This window comes from Magallana gigas, chromosome 2 (genome assembly GCF_963853765.1).
Source record: "Magallana gigas chromosome 2, xbMagGiga1.1, whole genome shotgun sequence".
NCBI lineage: Eukaryota > Metazoa > Mollusca > Bivalvia > Ostreida > Ostreidae > Magallana > Magallana gigas.
Genome location: NC_088854.1, coordinates 23,974,201 through 23,990,880, shown reverse-complemented (window position 1 = coordinate 23,990,880; position 16,680 = coordinate 23,974,201). Strand labels below are relative to the sequence as shown.

General features: G+C 34.4%; 3 protein-coding genes across 8 annotated transcripts; 2 read left to right on the top strand and 1 right to left on the bottom strand.

Annotated features, from left to right (window-relative positions):
- Positions 1–453: 453 nt before the first annotated feature.
- On the top strand, positions 454–3,912 carry LOC105324586 (medium-chain acyl-CoA ligase ACSF2, mitochondrial). Of its 4 annotated transcripts, none has more exons than XM_066075737.1 (2): positions 454–631; positions 2,145–3,912. In XM_066075737.1, exon 2 carries the CDS (start codon positions 2,150–2,152, stop codon positions 3,839–3,841), a length of 1,692 nt encoding a protein of 563 aa, XP_065931809.1. In that variant the 5' UTR covers positions 454–631; positions 2,145–2,149; the 3' UTR covers positions 3,842–3,912. The 4 variants fall into 4 exon arrangements, with proteins under 4 accessions (XP_065931809.1, XP_065931808.1, XP_011422021.3 ...); XM_066075736.1 differs by having other exon boundaries at positions 455–631; positions 2,150–3,912; XM_011423719.4 differs by lacking the exon at positions 454–631 and adding an exon at positions 1,247–1,805 and having other exon boundaries at positions 2,150–3,912.
- Positions 3,913–6,013: 2,101 nt separating this feature from the next.
- LOC117684503 (uncharacterized) lies at positions 6,014–7,276 on the top strand. Its single transcript, XM_034457016.2, has 2 exons — positions 6,014–6,330; positions 6,494–7,276. The coding sequence occupies exons 1-2, from the start codon at positions 6,051–6,053 to the stop codon at positions 6,892–6,894; spliced, it is 681 nt and encodes a 226-aa protein (XP_034312907.2). The 5' UTR covers positions 6,014–6,050; the 3' UTR covers positions 6,895–7,276.
- Positions 7,277–9,925: 2,649 nt separating this feature from the next.
- On the bottom strand, positions 9,926–15,805 carry LOC105324609 (pirin). Of its 3 annotated transcripts, none has more exons than XM_011423739.4 (9): positions 15,492–15,805; positions 15,010–15,271; positions 14,680–14,772; positions 14,163–14,243; positions 13,763–13,969; positions 13,532–13,661; positions 12,955–13,040; positions 11,830–11,896; positions 9,926–10,674 (listed from the first exon to the last, which is right to left on the bottom strand). In XM_011423739.4, exons 2-9 carry the CDS (start codon positions 15,268–15,270, stop codon positions 10,535–10,537), a joined length of 1,065 nt encoding a protein of 354 aa, XP_011422041.3. In that variant the 5' UTR covers position 15,271; positions 15,492–15,805; the 3' UTR covers positions 9,926–10,534. The 3 variants fall into 3 exon arrangements, with proteins under 3 accessions (XP_011422041.3, XP_011422033.3, XP_011422049.3); XM_011423731.4 differs by having other exon boundaries at positions 15,634–15,805; XM_011423747.4 differs by having other exon boundaries at positions 10,470–10,851; positions 15,634–15,800.
- Between the last annotated feature and the right edge of the window lie 875 nt (positions 15,806–16,680).

The window sequence follows — 16,680 nt, the reverse complement described above, 5'->3', positions numbered from 1 at the left end:
GGAATATATCTATATATATCTATATATATATATATATATATATATATATATATATATATATATATATATATATATATATATATATATATATATATATATATATATATATATATATATATATATATATCAGATGGACTGAACGTGTGGCTGCACAAGCTGTCATTATAAACATATTTATTTTCACTTATCTTGCTTTACTTTCAAACAAACTAAACAGTGCAAAGTTGGCTCATATCTTATTCAATCAAGTGAGAATGAGAATATTCAGTGCTTAACCACAGACACATACACATACTTGTACACCGGAAAATTTACACAAGAACACGTCAAAAAATCATAAGAAGAACAACCGACCGTTGTTGTTTTTTTTTTATTAAATTAATTTACAATGCATTGTATTTTTCTCATCACGATGTTTGTGTATACTGATATGTCATGTAAATAAACACATGCACAGTCATGTATTTATTGTCAAGGACCCTGGTATTTTTTTTAAACCAATTTGTCAGTTTCCATTTTCCGGTTGTTACTCCTCTGTCCGGATTCATGGGTAGATGACCGGCCTTCACTCAGTCTAAACGCGTCGTTAGTCCTTTGTAGTGTTTTATTGCTACAGAGCGATACATTAACGGTAAGATGTTTAAAATGTAACAATACTTCTTCCCCTCTCACAAAATTCTGACAATGTAATGTATTTAAAATTACTATTTTATTTCTAAAGACCAGATTAATGTGGCTGAAAGTAATGGAAAAAGTGTTCAAATTGTTAGGAGCGCACAATTTTGGATATTAAACATGTCATATTATATAAATAGTGCCTGTTTGGGAGGGTAACAGTTGAAATTGACACCCCGAGAAAACCATTGTCAACCGACGCGAAGCGGAGGTTGACAATGGTTTTCGAGGGGTGTCAATTTCAACTGTTATCCTCCCAAACAGGCACTATTTATTTTGTTATACTGAATGTCTTTTTTAAAAATTTTAAGAAAATTTTACTGCTTTTATATAGGAATAACGTGAATTCTACAGCGAACCGTACGCGCATAATTTTCGCGCATGTAACATTTTTTAATGTTACCCGTTGCCAAGTGCGTTGCTAACGCTGAGGGTAATAGTAAATATTATTAACTGCGTCTTAACCAATCAGATTTCAGTATTCAACATGAAAGTATAACAATGTAGTTTATAAAATAATTTGAACTGGGTGCTTGCAACTTTGTTATATTGTTGATTTCTAGACAAAAGTGTTGGGATAGCAACAGTATGCCCAGTAGCTGGTGTAATAACATTAAGCATAATTCTTAAAAATGTTAGCTTAAAATTTTCAAAATAATTAATTTGATTTGAAAATATTTTTATTGCACATGAATACAATTTGGATTGGGCACACGTTTCAAAACTTAAACCGCTTTCTCCCATGAGATGCCCCCTTTTTAAACTAATATTTCGGTATTACTGATCAGGTGACCATTAAGGTCCAAGGGCCTCTTGATTGTAACCTTGATAGGCACTTGGAGATACATGTACATGGTTTGTAGTTGACCTAATATGGTTTATACATATACATGGTCAGTAAATTTACTGACCATGTATACACCATATTAGGTCAACTACAAGTCGTGTAGCGATTATATCTTACCAACTGCCTTTTTTTAATGATAAAAAGTAAATATAACAATGGAAATAATATTACAAGTTTTAATCGGAGAAAGCAAAGGGGCCAATATTTTTTTACTATGTATGGATTATACATTGTCTCCATGTGACTGCTGTAAGCCAGTGATTTTCTTACAATCTAGCAGGAGGTAAGAATATTTATGTATCATGTAAACTTTGCTATCATGTAAACTACTTTGGTCTTGGGTTATAGTCAGTGAATACAGATAAACACGAACTTGTCCATTTTCTAGGTTGAGAATGGGCGGTGCTAAATGCAAAACGTTCGTAATGTAATTATATATATACATATATCATTTAATTGTGTGTTTCATTTTGCCTTCATGCTTGAACTAACGCATGCTAATCAGTGCACGCTGAAATGACACAATTTTAAGCGACACTGCTCTAAAAAACAGTCATTACTCGAACTGGCTATAGTCTTGACCTGTTTTGAAAACCTAAATACTATTTGGTGAATTTTGCAGAGCAGATGGATATGGACATAGGCAGTTATCTACGGTCCGAGAGGATCTCCGCTGCACCGTATACTACGCTTACTAAACTTTTGGAGAAATGGGGAACCATTCAACCAGATAGAGAAGCCATTGTTTGTTACAGCCACGACGGGACCAGAACCTCGATAACTTACGGTAAATTCTACAACGATGCCGTCAAGTTGGCAAAGGGGCTTACTCGTATTGGTGTAAAGGGAGGGGACTATGTCGGAATCGGAGGAAACAACACGTCTGAATGGATGGTCGGTACCTATGGGGTTCTATTTGCCAAGGCTTGCCCGGTATACTTTCCGTTCCACGACAAAAGTGGAGATGGTATCAAAAGAACTCTGACCAAAGTCGGCGGATGCAAGGCAATCCTCTTTGATCCGGGACTCAGAGATTCTCATTGGGAAGTAATGCAACGAATAGCTCAAGTTGATCAAAACACTGGAGGTGTATTGCAATCTGATATCCCTGCTTTGAAATGGCTGATAGCACTTTCTCCGATAGGATCACATGAAGGATTTCCAACAATAGCCAGTATTTTTTGTGATGACAACACTGAACTGCCTGAAATTGACCCTGAAGATAAAGCAGCTGTGCTTCAAACCTCTGGAAGTACGGGATTTCCGAAAGTGGTCGAAAAAAGCCATTACGAATTTGTCAAATATGGTGAAGATTATGCCTTTCTTTTAGATGTGGATATAAAGAAAGACAGTGGTACCATTTATTACAATGATCGACCCTTCTTCTGGCAAGGCGGGTACCCAGGATTTGTAATGGTAGTTGGCGGAACAAGAGTTACTCAGAAAACCACGCTGGCGTTGTCATCATATTCAGAGATTGTACAATTCACCAAGACCATCATTCATAAGGAAAAACCTGACTGTGGATTTTTTGTAGTTCCTTTCTACCTAGAAATGACGGGATCAGAAGACTTTCTTTGGAAATTTCAATCAGTTATTGTATCAGGCCAACCTATTCCGCCAATTTGTTTCGAGGGCAAAGGTAAGGTATATGATGCCTTTTCAGCCCTTTATGGTAGCACAGAAGCTGGTATGATTGCAGGAAAGATTTATCGTTCATCTGAACCGCGGGGGGATGAAATTATGGGCATGTTACCTCTAGCAGGTATGGAATTAAAGGTGGTTGGAAAGGATGGCTTCGTTGTTCCTCGAGGTTCGAAAGGAGAGCTTTACATACGCTCGTCCCCTCAATTTAAGGGATATCTAAATGACCCTGAGAAAACAGCGATAGTCCTTGACTCTTCTGGTTGGTATAAAGCAGACGACTTCTGTAAAATCAATTCAGCGGGACATCTGGAGGTATTGGGTAGAGTGTCTGATGTGATGCAAATTTCAGGAAACAAAATTACACCGTCTTTCATTGAGGCATACGTAAAAAGGCACCCGGATGTTATGGAGGTGGTGGTCTTCGCCATCAAGGACCAAAGTCACGCGGATGATGTTCCATGTGCTGCAGTTGTCAGAGTGGACGGATCGACCTTGACCGAAGAATCCCTGCGTGAGTTTATCAAACGAGAACTGAACATCACAGAAGATGCAAAGTTTACGGAAAATGTCTACGTACCCAGGCATATTGTGTTTCTTAATGATCTACCAAGAACATCTACGGGCAAGTCTGATCGGAAAGCTGTCAAAAATATGTGTCTTCCTAAAACGTAGGCCATCTGCGAATGGTATCTTTATCCGACAAATATGACAAGGATTAGAAATAACGGAATCACGAAATAAAATGCAAACAGATTGTATACATTTGGTTAGAATCATCCGCCGCTGTGGGGAATGCGGTTTAGTTTTGGCTTACTACAACAAGTTACTCAAATCTCAATGAACTGTTTCATGTTGACGTCAAATGGGCTTTTCAGCACTATATTGTTTTTGTTGTTGAATTTCTCTTTGTGCTGATCTACATTTGTTGGGAACTACAGTATATTAAAAGCCTTATTTTACGTTATGGTGTCTTTAATTGTGAATATATTTATATACACTGCATCATGGATATATATATATTGCTAAATATCTGTTTTCAATATTCTTTACAAACAGGAATATATATATATATATATATATATATATATATATATATATATATATATATATATATATATATATATATATATATATATATATATATCTTGCTATATCCATCTAGGTCATCCTATGATACATTATGTGCAAGGTGGAACATGACTGTACTTGATCACATTTATTTCACCTACATTACCTGAGCAAAATTTTCTATCGATCTGATAAATGATAAAAATACTTGATCACCCAAGATGAATTAGCCCATATTTCTAGTCTAAGAATTGAATATTTATATGTACATCTCCAGCTGAAATATGCCTTTGTAACCACATATATCTTCATAGTGTATACTTCCTTTGATGACGTATGTGACCTATAAATACAATTTTTCTGTTTCAAATTAAGGGTATGACCATGTGCAACAATGCTAAATCTACGCTCTTCCAACTGAACTAAGGAGTTAATACGCCTTGACTAACATTATGCAGTACTCAGTATATCACACACACTTGCACAATACATTATATAAATAGTGTCTGCTTGGGAGGGTAACTGTTGAAATTGACACCCCGAGAAAACCATTGTCAACCGACGCGAATTTTTATTAATACTGAATGTCTTAATTTTAGAGAAAATTTTACTGCCTTTATATAGAAATGATGTTAATTTTACGGCGAACCGTACGCGCATAATTTACGCGCATGTAACAATTCGTTGTGTTACCCGTTGCCAAGTGTGTTGCTAAGGCTGAGGGTAATAGAACGGATTATCAACTGCGTCTAAACCAATCAGATTTGTTATAGTTACCGTATACTTTTCTATTGGTTTGCTTTAGATACCCGATGACAATTTTGAAACGCCCACGAGGGGCAACGCCCCGAGTGGGCGTTTCAAAATGTCATCGGGTATCTAAAGCAAACCAATAGAAAAGCATATCGGTAACTTGCTTGTACCATAGCTACACCAAAATGTTGTTACTAAATATAGCGGATGAGAGAGAGAGAGAGAGAGAGAGAGAGAGAGAGAGAGAGAGAGAGAGAGAGAAGAGAGTGAGTGAGAGGGAGAGAATATGTGCAATTCTATTATTTAACGTATTATAGATACAATCAATTTCTTTTTTAATTTTCTCAAGACATTCACATTAGTTACTATTATTTTTCTGACCTAAATAACAAATAAGACACAGAAGCCAATGTTTACTATTGTCAATCGATTTGTCACGCACGATTGAACTGGCATAAGGTATCGCACAAAAAGACACGTGTTCGGGTGGTTATTCCGGGTAAAACATGGAGGAAGACGGACTGGATTTTGCGTTGTCTCAGGCTTTGGATATTGCCGAAGCTTGGGAATCCTTAAATGAAATGTCACTTACACAAACAGTAGAAGTTTACAAAGTGGAGGAAGCTGAATTTGCAGATTTTGAGATGTTTGAAGGGCTGGATGATTTGTTTGATACCAATGAAGAAGACAAAAATCGGTTTGGGCCATTGGTTGAAGAGGAGGAGATATATATTCTATTAAAAAGTCGTTTGAAAGCAAGAACACGCGTAAAAACACTAATTGGAGTCTGAGTACTTTTCTAGAATGGAGAAAATATCGAATGGAAATTACTGGGGCCTTTATTCCTGACTTGGAAAAGATAACGAACGAAACTGAGATGAATAACTTAATGACGAGATTTGTCTTGGAAGTCAGACGAAAGGATGGAAACCCATATCCACCCAGATCCCTTTACCAGCTGTGCGTGGGTCTGTTAAGGCATCTGCGTGAAAATGGGAAGTACTTTTTGGATGAAAAAAATATTTGTTTCCAAGGTTTTCGTCAGGCTTTGAGCGCCAAAATGTCTGAACTGACGTCTCAAGGCATTGGAATCGTCAAAAGACAAGCCGAGCCGTTGTCAGAAAACGACGAAAAATGCCTTTGGGAGAAGAACATTTTAGGAAATTCCACTTCCAAGTCGATGTTATATTCGGTCTTCTTCTACAACTGTAAGTTGTTCGGCCTACGAGGAATTGACGAACACCGAAATCTGGCGATAAATCAATTTGAACTGCATGATGAGAATGATAATGATCGCCCGTTGATCATTTTTAAAGGGCGGACCAATAAAACATGTAAAGGTAAAATTTTTATTATTTGCAAAAGTTAAACAATAAAGTAGCGATAATTTGCTGAGTAAATAAAAATCATTTCCAATATTAAAATAAAGAGAATTAATTAGGAAATTGCATCAGAATGCTAGTATTCATTGATAATTTCAATTAAAATTTTTGTGAATTGCAGGTGGCCTTAACCAGCGCAACGTTTCGCCAAAAGTCATCAAACACATATTCTCGGACATTGAGTTGTACAATATTTATAAAGAGTACATTTGCCTTGTTCTCAGTGTATCCGACGACGGGGATTCGGCTGGACCGTTCTACAGAAGAGCGTTAGAGGGTAGAAAATTCAGCAAACAATGTATTGGTGTAAATAAATTGTCAACCATGATGAAATCCATGTGTGAAGAGGGCGGGTTGAGTGGTAACTTTACCAATCACTCCGGGAAGCGAACCTGTGCGACGGCTTTGTATCAGGCGGGGGTAGAGGAGCAGGAGATTATGACCCGCACGGTTCACCGTTCCATCGAACCAAAGAGCGTCAGACGACATGATGAAGGAAGTATCCACCGTGTTAGAACCTAAGCGCTTCAGGAAAAGTGATGAGCCTACCTCTACGATTACTACAGCTTCCCTTGATTCAGCACGCTCCATGGATGTTGACAACTCAGTCTCTGGACCTATCTTCACCAATTGCACATTTAACTTCGGTGGATTTTAAGATGAGGGTTATTCAAGTAAATATGTGCTCATAATAATTACATTGTGAACGATTTGTTATACTTAGAGAAAGGGAGAGAGAAAGAGGGGGAGATAGAGGGGGAAATATCATTAATTTTGAGTTTTGTTCTTGTGCCGTAAAAACGGTTGAGAGAGACAGAGAGAGTATTGAATTATTGATTCAATCTTTATTAATTCTCAATTATTCTTATTTCTGTCTGTACACTAATAAAGAGTAATTATTCATGACTGTGGTTTTTTCCCTAAACTATATAAGAGGGCGGAGCTTCAAGCTCTCTTATAGGTGTATATACCCGCTATAGAGAACTGTGGGTTTGCCATATATACACCACGTTTTTAAACAAAGAAAACGTGGTGTATATAGCGACAGCTATGGTACAACAGTATTTAACATGAAAGTATAATAATATGTATTAACAGTTCTTTAATTGATTTTTTTAAGTATACAGTTAAACTTCGATATCTCAAGCACTGATATCTCGAATACAATGGATATGTCGAAGTGATTAGTAGTAAGTCCTAACCACTTACTTTTCAAGTATTTTACCTTCGATATCTCAAATAATCGGATACCTCAAAGTTTTAAAACAGTCCCATCTAGTTTGAGATAGCGAAGTTTGACTGTACTTTATATCAATCTTTATACTGTACATCTTAACTTATAATCATTCAGGATGAAAACTAATTTTTTAACTAACTACGTCATATCCTGCATGTACGTGGTCAGGAACTGTATCCTTAAACTCATCCATCCAAAGGAATGGATCAAAGTAATTCCCCTAAAAGCATTTAAGAAATGAAGATAATAATTTTTCTATTGATCGACGTATCAAAGAAAAAATTGACCGGAAAACTTCATCAATGCGTGAAAAAGTTTTCCGGTCAATTTTTTCTTTGATACGTCGATCAATAGAAAAATTATTAACTTCATTTCTTATCATTTAATAAAACATTTTCAACTAAAAAAATGTGATGTGTCATTGATAAAAAATGTAAATAATGTAAATGAAGCGGCGCGCATGAATACAAAACAACAACAGCAACAATATTCAAAATGGATTCGCCTTCAGCTGATGCAGAGCTACTGGGCTGAATTTAATGGATTAAACACAAATAGTGAGTTAAAATCTGAACCGGCTGAATTGAAAACGAAAGGAAAGTACATGCGATAACTTGTGATATCATTCACTGTGCAGAAAAACTCGTATTAAAACTAGTTTTCATGTGAGATCGCTGGAATATGCAACTGGACATAACCATCCAATGATCCAAGGAAAAGCGATCGTGGACGAAAATAGCTGATATGTCGACAAAGAATAGCATGTATAAGCGCTTTTGTAAACTTTGTGGTAACTAGATAGCCAGTGATGTACCTAAATGGTATAAATCTGCCGCTTGGAATTCACCGAAGGAGTTGATGTATATATTACTCATAGCTTTTCTTTACGACGCTTATTTTGATGACCGATCATCTACGTGTGTAAATTTAAAAATTATCGTTACCAAATTTGAACAGCAGTGTTACCGTGAAAGTTTATATGCCTATATGTTCGTTATAATATTGAAATCCTTAAAAGGAACAGCCAGCCTCGCTGTAAATGTTGATTGATATCAAGCAGACGAAATCGTGAGAAGACGCTTAATTTTCTATTTCGTGAATCAAACAAAGTGTTTTGTTTATTTTTGAAGATTAAACTTTCAAGTTTTTATATTCACAAGTTTGCATTTTGTTTGCTGACAATAAAACAGACACAACTTTACATTTTGTTGACAGTGTTTATCTTGGAAATTCCCGTTCTATAAATAGTGTTAGATCAGAGCAGTTGAGAAAAGTAGATCCGGCGAAAATTTTATTGATGCAGGTATCAAAGAAATTTTTCAACCAATCAGAAGCGCCGATATCTCATCAAACGAATAAATATTAAATGATAATAAAAATCCAAGAAAACAGACTGCATACCAATTAACACAATTCAGTAGTATTTCCTATTCAGAACTAAGTGAGACAAACTACAAAGTAAGCAGTAAACAATTTAAGATTATGTCAAAATGAATTGAGAATAGTGATCAAAACCATGCAATTCTAACTTTGGTCCCATTGGGCTAAGTTTGTAGAGTACCTGACTGAAGATTCTAGGCTAATCATTTGAATCTGCGTTTTACAAAAGAACTTACGACAAAGTCGTAAATATCTTTAGTCTTATAGATTGATCTTTAATAAATTTTTTTTATATAAAACCGTTAATCCACAACATTTTCGATTTCTATAATATAATAACTGCATATATACACTGAATATGCCATAACAGATTTTGCCCCCCCCCCCCCCAAATAAAATGAAGCTTTTAATTCTAGGCGATAATGATAATATCACTGTTTCTTTTAAAGTTTAAGGTATAATTATAAACAATAACTAAGAACGTATACGTATACATTGTGTATATTTTCATAACATACAGCCCCTAGGGGTCACCAAAATTAATGCATGAGGGATCACGTCAGACGTATGGGGAAGTTAACTGTCTTTGCTTCTGCGACTGGAAAAATTTCGCGCTTTTTTTGTGTTTGTTTATAGCAAAACCAAGTCTTTCCGAAACAATGTTTACTGCACGAGAGACAGCTTTAGTCAAACATTGGTTCGAGTGTTCTATGCGTCTAGTCGCCTTAAACGCTTTGAAACTATTTGGCCGATTTTAAATTCATGGTAATCAAGTGGTCATTTTGGTCGATTAAACAAATTATAATCATCTGAAGTGCAATAACTGATCTTCAGATTTTTTTGGAAAAATCAATATTCGGTGCATTTTTGTTCAAAATGTACAGTTACTTAGGAGAGATTGTTTTCGGTCTCGGAAGACAAAACACACGGCGAGCATTAAATTTTTTACGTATGATTTTATTTCAAGATTTCTCGTTTTGCAATAAATCTTTAGTTAGATTAATTATCATTATACATACATGTAGTATAGTATTTACAAAAGTTTTTACAACAGTTACTAGAAAATCAATGCAAAAAATTAAGCCAACAACGGTAGTTGGTCTATTGTGAGATTCAACCTATGGAGGAAAAGTATTTAGCTATTTATTTTGCCAAACAAAATTTCAGAAACATACATTCAACAAAACTTCTAAGTGTTTACCCTAATAAATAGAATAATTTTGAAATTACCAAAAAAGTAACAATCAGTAATTTATGTTAAGACCCCCCCTTCTCTTAAAGTCTTAAAGTTTATAAATCTAAAGACTATGATAATGATCATAGACACAATACATGTGCAATACATGTATAATAAATATATTAATCATCACCTTAACACACTCAAAGATGCAATGCAACTTTAAATACCGGTATGCATTAACAACAACAAAAATATGTGTATACCAAACAAATAAATACAGATACACCAACATAGTGTTTGCATATGAAAGACATTAGTATATGTTAGTTCATAAGACTAAACAACAAAACAATTTTTCCTCACAATCAAGAAAATGTTTGTTCAGATTCATCTTCTGTTACAATGAAGGAATTCCATGTGTGGGCCTTCTCAAACCCATTTCTGGCAAACTGGTAGTCTTTTCTTGCCTCCAGGATTTCCTCTTCAGAAGTCATGACAAAAGGTCCTACACAAATGATAAATGAGGTTACCATGGTTACTGGAGTGACAGAGGCTGGCACTTATTCACGATTCTTCACATAATCCGACTGCCATTTAGGAGCATTCTCAAAACCATTTTTTCCCAACTGATAGTCGCGAAAAGTCTTCTGTATATCCTCTTGAGTGTTCATTACAAAAGGTCCTGACAACGTAAAATTATCCAAGATAACGTTTTCTTCAGATACAAGTTAAGGTTGCATGTCTTAGCTTCCATCAGCAAGATTTGTATTTTTTATAGCAGAAAATGTGTAGGAGTCTGAAATGATCTCCATTATAAAATTTTAAGAAGTGTGTCCCCCCCCCCCTTCAACCTTCAGCAGGGCCAAATTTATAAAAGACCTGGATGCACAGTAAAATTTCATTTATTTCTAATAGTTTTTTTCTAATATGTACCAATGAACAGTCAACATCTTTAGATAGATTAAAAAAAGAATATATCTAGAAGACAGTAGATGATAACAATGATTTATTATGATGATAACATATTGTTTTATTTAGTGGACTGTAAGTCAGACAACCTTGAATATTTTTTTCTGCTTAATTTTATATAAGAAAAATTTTCATTAGAAATTATTAATACTTGTACAGAGTAGTTACTCTTTGCAGATCTATGCTTCTATTGGAGAATTCAGGTTGATATGAAATTCATCAATTCCTTAGATACAAAAAACTTACAACTTATAGCATACAAAAACTTGTGCTATTTTTGGACCAATTATAAATTTGATTTCCAAACACATTCTATTCATGAATATATTTAAAAAAAAATCATCAGACATGTATGCAAAATTCATCACATGTATAATGCTGCTGAATTTATATGTAGTTCAAATAATCTTAAAATTCTTTTCAAAAAATAAAATGAGAACTCTCTATTTGCACAAGTACATGAATCTATCTTCTTTCCCTTTTTGAGGTTGGTGAGCATATTTATAGGAAAGTCTGTGGCTAGTAAAATGGGGTATCTAGTAATCAACAGAATGTGTTGAGAAATTAGGTTGATAAGTCCAACACTAGCGCAAGTTTTTATGTGACACAGCTCTATGGCATATTAACCCGAACATTCACAAAGGGGCGTGTACTTTAGATTAATTGATTTACAAACAATCACATGACTAACCATATTGGACGATAGGCTCTTTGATTGGTTCTCCAGCAATCATCACCAGATGACACTCTGTTGACCCCTGAAAGACCAAATACATGTACTAGTAAACAATTTAATACGAGATAAATGTAAACCTTTCAACTGAAAGACAAATCAAATTTTATGATGCATAAAATCAATTTACATTTGCATTTATTCTGCAAACTTTTCACAAAATTCACAGTTATCTAAATAGAATAAAAAATAAGAATGAATTCTATTACTTATTAGGTTTGTTACTGACTGATTAGAGACATATATATTAGGTTGATCATCTCAGGTTCTTACAGCTCTTTTTAGCCTCGCCATCTATGAGATTGATCAATCTGATATCTGTAGGCTGTTGGTAACAACCTAATAAGTGTTTTGTTTTCCAGAGGACTATCAAGTAAGACAAACTATATTAAAAAAAAATGATGTTCTACCCAAATCCATGTAAAAGCGGCCTTACATCTTGTCCAATTTACATAGCAGAACTCTTCAAAATAAACATTCTCACTTTTCAGATACTCTTTGAAAATTTTTGCTGCACCCTTTTTAACTTTCAATGTTTTATTGCTATTTAAATTAAATTGTTTTCTCCCTTTCCTCCATGGAGGTTTGAAAAAATCTAGACACTGCCATTTTATTTTACTCCAGACACAACAAAGTGACGTCATTTCAAAGGGCAATACTCTAATTCAAAAGTAATTTCAAAAGGCAACTATTCCAAAAAAAAAAAAATTATACAGAATATAGTCTATGTAATAAATAAAGATAAAATGTTGAGATAGATAGGCAAAGCATCGGCCATATTTCCGAATACCATCCCACCACTCGGACAGAGAAATATAAGTCTGGCAGTCTCATTTCATGTTTAAACCAATGTAAGTTTGACATTTCAATCCAAGAGAGAACAATAAGATGTGTCTGTTTTATTTCAATTTCATTTTTTTAAAACAAGTTCATCTTTGTGATAATTTATGATAAAGTAAATTGTTCTGAACATCATTTTTCATGAACATAATTTATGCAATCTTTGAATAAATGAATACAGTGAGAGTTTTGTGAATAACTTAAAGGAAACAACATTGAATTGTCTTGGGAATAGCCACTTACTGAATTGTCCACACTTATGGAGTCGCCATCGTCGTTGAAGGTCACTGTGTGGTGGGCCTCTATCTCCTTCTGGTTTCCTGTTGGTCCTGAAACCAGAAAAACACCAATAACAGACAAAAATTCAAGTCCAACACTTTTCAATACCACATTAACAGATGAAATCAATCCAATCATTACATCATTTACATGTAACTCAATTAGAATAACTGGAAACAGTCATTGAAATTTAAGAAAATGTCTTAATTGTGTTGAAAATTCAGATACAAGTACTCTGGGTTCTGTGGATAATATAATTTCAGTTGCAAAAGATATGTAAATATTAATTTGGACAGTAATTTGGCAAATACTATGTAGTAAAATTCATATCACATTGTTTATTCCTTTTTAATATTTTATTTCTAGCTCAATTCAACTTTGAAATAAACAATTATTCACCAAATAATAATAATCAAACTACATTAAATGGCAATCTAATTCATTTAGATGCATATATTTTAGATAACTATTTGTTACACATGAGCAATGTGACTATAATGCAATTGTTGACATTTTTAAGTTTGCATATGCACACCCTTACCAAACTTCGCCTTTCCAGAGAGAATGTACAGAAAAGACCTCCAGCCAACTGGAATGGGCTGCTCCAGTTGAGATCCAGGTGTCAACTTAAAATCCAGATACATTGTAGGAGTGCGAGTGTACACCTTGGACTAAAAAGACACACAAACCTTAATAAAGAACATAAAACACCAACACTGTATGTACTTATAATATTTGCAGATAGCTTTCCACATTACATACAAACTATTACCTTTATACCAAATGCTTCCCCAGCAATGACCTTGACTGTGACTCCATCTTTAGTTGCCCTTGGGATGTCCTTGTCTAGAAGTTCTTGGTACGCTGGCTCAATCATCTTGTATTTCTTAGCTAGGTTGACCCACAACTGAAGGCCATGAACCTCCCCCTCCCCGTGTGGCATCTCACAGTGGACTATTCCTCGGCCAGCGGTCATCCACTGTCAAATGTTAGACAGGAGTATTAAGCCACTGTATAAAAAACTTGCCTTTTTTTTTTTTTTTTAAAAAATCATTCTTAATCAATTAACACCAGTTATAAAACCAATCCAGTATTTACTAGTTCATCTGTAAAGCTTTTAATTACTTGAAGTTGCATACAACATAAGCCTAGTATCCAGTACATGTACTCACTTGTAGGTCTCCAGCTCCAATTATGCCTTTGTGTCCACAGAAATCCTCATGACGAATACTTCCCTTTATGATATATGTGACCTATATACATGTAAAAGAAACCTTTCATGCTTTAATTAAAGTACACTGGAAATTTTTAAATTATCTTTCTTTTTTGATAAATGTATTAAGTACCTGATAATAAAAATTATTCAGAGATAAGATTTCCTCACATACTGTAGATTCCTAATTTACACAATTAACGGCTCTATAGGGCTGATATACAGCAACCTTGGGCTAATATACATATGTAGGATGCGATATAAAAATTGCCATGTAATAATCTATATACATCTCAAATTGAGATAGAAATTAGCTGTGTTAAAATGCTGCGTTAAAATTTAAAATTCCTTAATTATAAATTCTGAAGAAAAGAAAACGATTGGTCAATTTCGTTGTATTTGAAATGTAAACAATACCCAAGTACATTTACTTTACTACAGTTTTATTTAGAATCACTTAGGCTGATTAAACCAACCGTTTCAAAGCCTCTGTGTGGGTGATCCGGAAAACCTCCTGGAGCTTTACCCTTAAACTCATCTAGCATCAGGAATGGATCAAAGTTTTTGAGCTAAAAATAATAATGACATACTTCGAACGACATGTTAAAAATACCAGAAAATAAGCTGCACATTAATGCAACTTCATACTATGTTAACAAATATGTCAGAATAGACAGAGTAAGACTACAATTCAGAAATAGGTAGAGGACTTGAAGATTCAGGGGGTCAGCATTTAAATCCCTAAAAAGTTATGTTTTCCACTCATCTCTTAAGTAGTTTCCAATATCTCGTAAAATATGTCCTACCTCTGGCCTTCCTACACTCCGCCTGACTCGAGCTCCAACACCCTCATCCTGCTCCACGGAGAGAACAGCCTTCAAAACGGTCTTAGCCTTCATGGTGGATAGAAATTGTGTTCCAATCCAACACGTCTGGTTAGTATGATGAAGAAGTGGATTTATGAGCAGGCAGCTGTGTCTTCTAAGACCACCAGTAGTTGTTTTACAACTTCCAAGTATGGCAGAGAGGGCAAATGTTATCAAAGGTGGGCTGTATCTAGACACCATACTAAAATTAAGAAATTTAAGAAGATACATAGATATATGTGTTTTTGAAATGAATGCTATGAGTTTTATTTGTAAAGTAAGGCATCAGTACTTTTTATTTACATCTCATTCAGTAACGTTAAAGAATTTCTACTTTCTCTTTGTTAAGGCAAAGCGCCTTCGGTCCAGGGTTTTTAAGCTACTCACTTACTCTACTGTAGTGTCTATAGATTCATACTTACCGACAACTTTTGAATTGTAAAGTACATGCATTCCGTGTAAATAGCTTCTGTATGTTCTAGATATAAGCCAAATCAACAGCTAACATGTTAAAATTTGGAACATTGCACAGTGACACAGCACTTTACTGTAAATAACACTCACCGTATAGGCCGTATCTATTTATATCCGTCTACTTCTGATGTATATATCATAATCGGGTCATAGAAAGAACTGAAAATACTTTTTTAACGCTAATGACACTACCAAAAGATTATTTTCAACTGAAAACGAAACCATTCGACACATTTTATTTCCTAACACAAGAGAGCTCCCACCTAGCCTAAATGAAAGGGCGGATCCAAGGGTGCGTCAATAACTTTTACTCTTTAAAAATAACTACTCTTATGCATGACTTTTGTACATGTTTTCAAAGAAATTATTTTTACAAAGTCAAATACTCTGAAGGCTACGCTTCGATCGTTTCAATGGTAAATCAACAACAGTGTTCAAAATAAATAACTCATTCATCAACAATTTTAAAATGTACATCATACGAAAACAATTCATGCACTAACGTTACATCTTGAATGTCAGAATCTTTTTTAATTAATATGAATAGTGTGTATCTTTTATACTGATGTGTTATATACATCTGTTCCGCATATGTTGGGTCTTTGTTAATTAATACATTGTTAATGTTTTTTGCCTACAAAATATTTGGTAAATATGTTGGTAATAAGACAGCATCTATGAACTTAGCATAATTTTTTTTATGAATCTTGAGTACTGTTTTGCAGGCATGTGTCGTGAGGAAAACTTGTTTTCAAATTAACTAAAATTATATTTTTAGTCATGGACTCATTGACAATTAAAAATTTTCAATTATTAAAGACAAGTGTTCAAATTATAATTTGTAATTTGCCAAATGACTTTTGTCATTTTTAAAATGCATTGAATTTTTGACATATTCATACATCTATTATGTATAGCGCGCCAAATTAAAAATATATGCATATATTTTTTCAACTAGGTTTATTTATTAATAACCTATATAGGTTTCTCCATGCAGGGTCGTACATGTACATGTATACATATATGTCCCTGGTTTATCATCTGTAAAAACTATAGTTTATGGACTGTTAACTATTTAGTTAACAGTCCATAAACTATAGTTATTACAGGTGATAACTCTTCACAACAATAAATGAA

Bases quoted from the DNA above. Each gene is read 5' to 3' on its own strand.
- LOC117684503 (XM_034457016.2), top strand. From the start codon at position 6,051: ATGTCTGAACTGACGTCTCAAGGCATTGGAATCGTCAAAAGACAAGCC. The intron at 6,331-6,493 runs GTAAAATTTTTA...TGTGAATTGCAG, and splicing joins GACCAATAAAACATGTAAAG to GTGGCCTTAACCAGCGCAAC.
- LOC105324609 (XM_011423739.4), bottom strand. From the start codon at position 15,270: ATGGTGTCTAGATACAGCCCACCTTTGATAACATTTGCCCTCTCTGCC. The intron at 14,773-15,009 runs GTAGGACATATT...TATTATTTTTAG, and splicing joins GGAGTGTAGGAAGGCCAGAG to CTCAAAAACTTTGATCCATT. The intron at 13,662-13,762 runs GTAATAGTTTGT...GTGTCTTTTTAG, and splicing joins GGGAAGCATTTGGTATAAAG to TCCAAGGTGTACACTCGCAC.
- LOC105324586 (XM_066075737.1), top strand. From the start codon at position 2,150: ATGGATATGGACATAGGCAGTTATCTACGGTCCGAGAGGATCTCCGCT.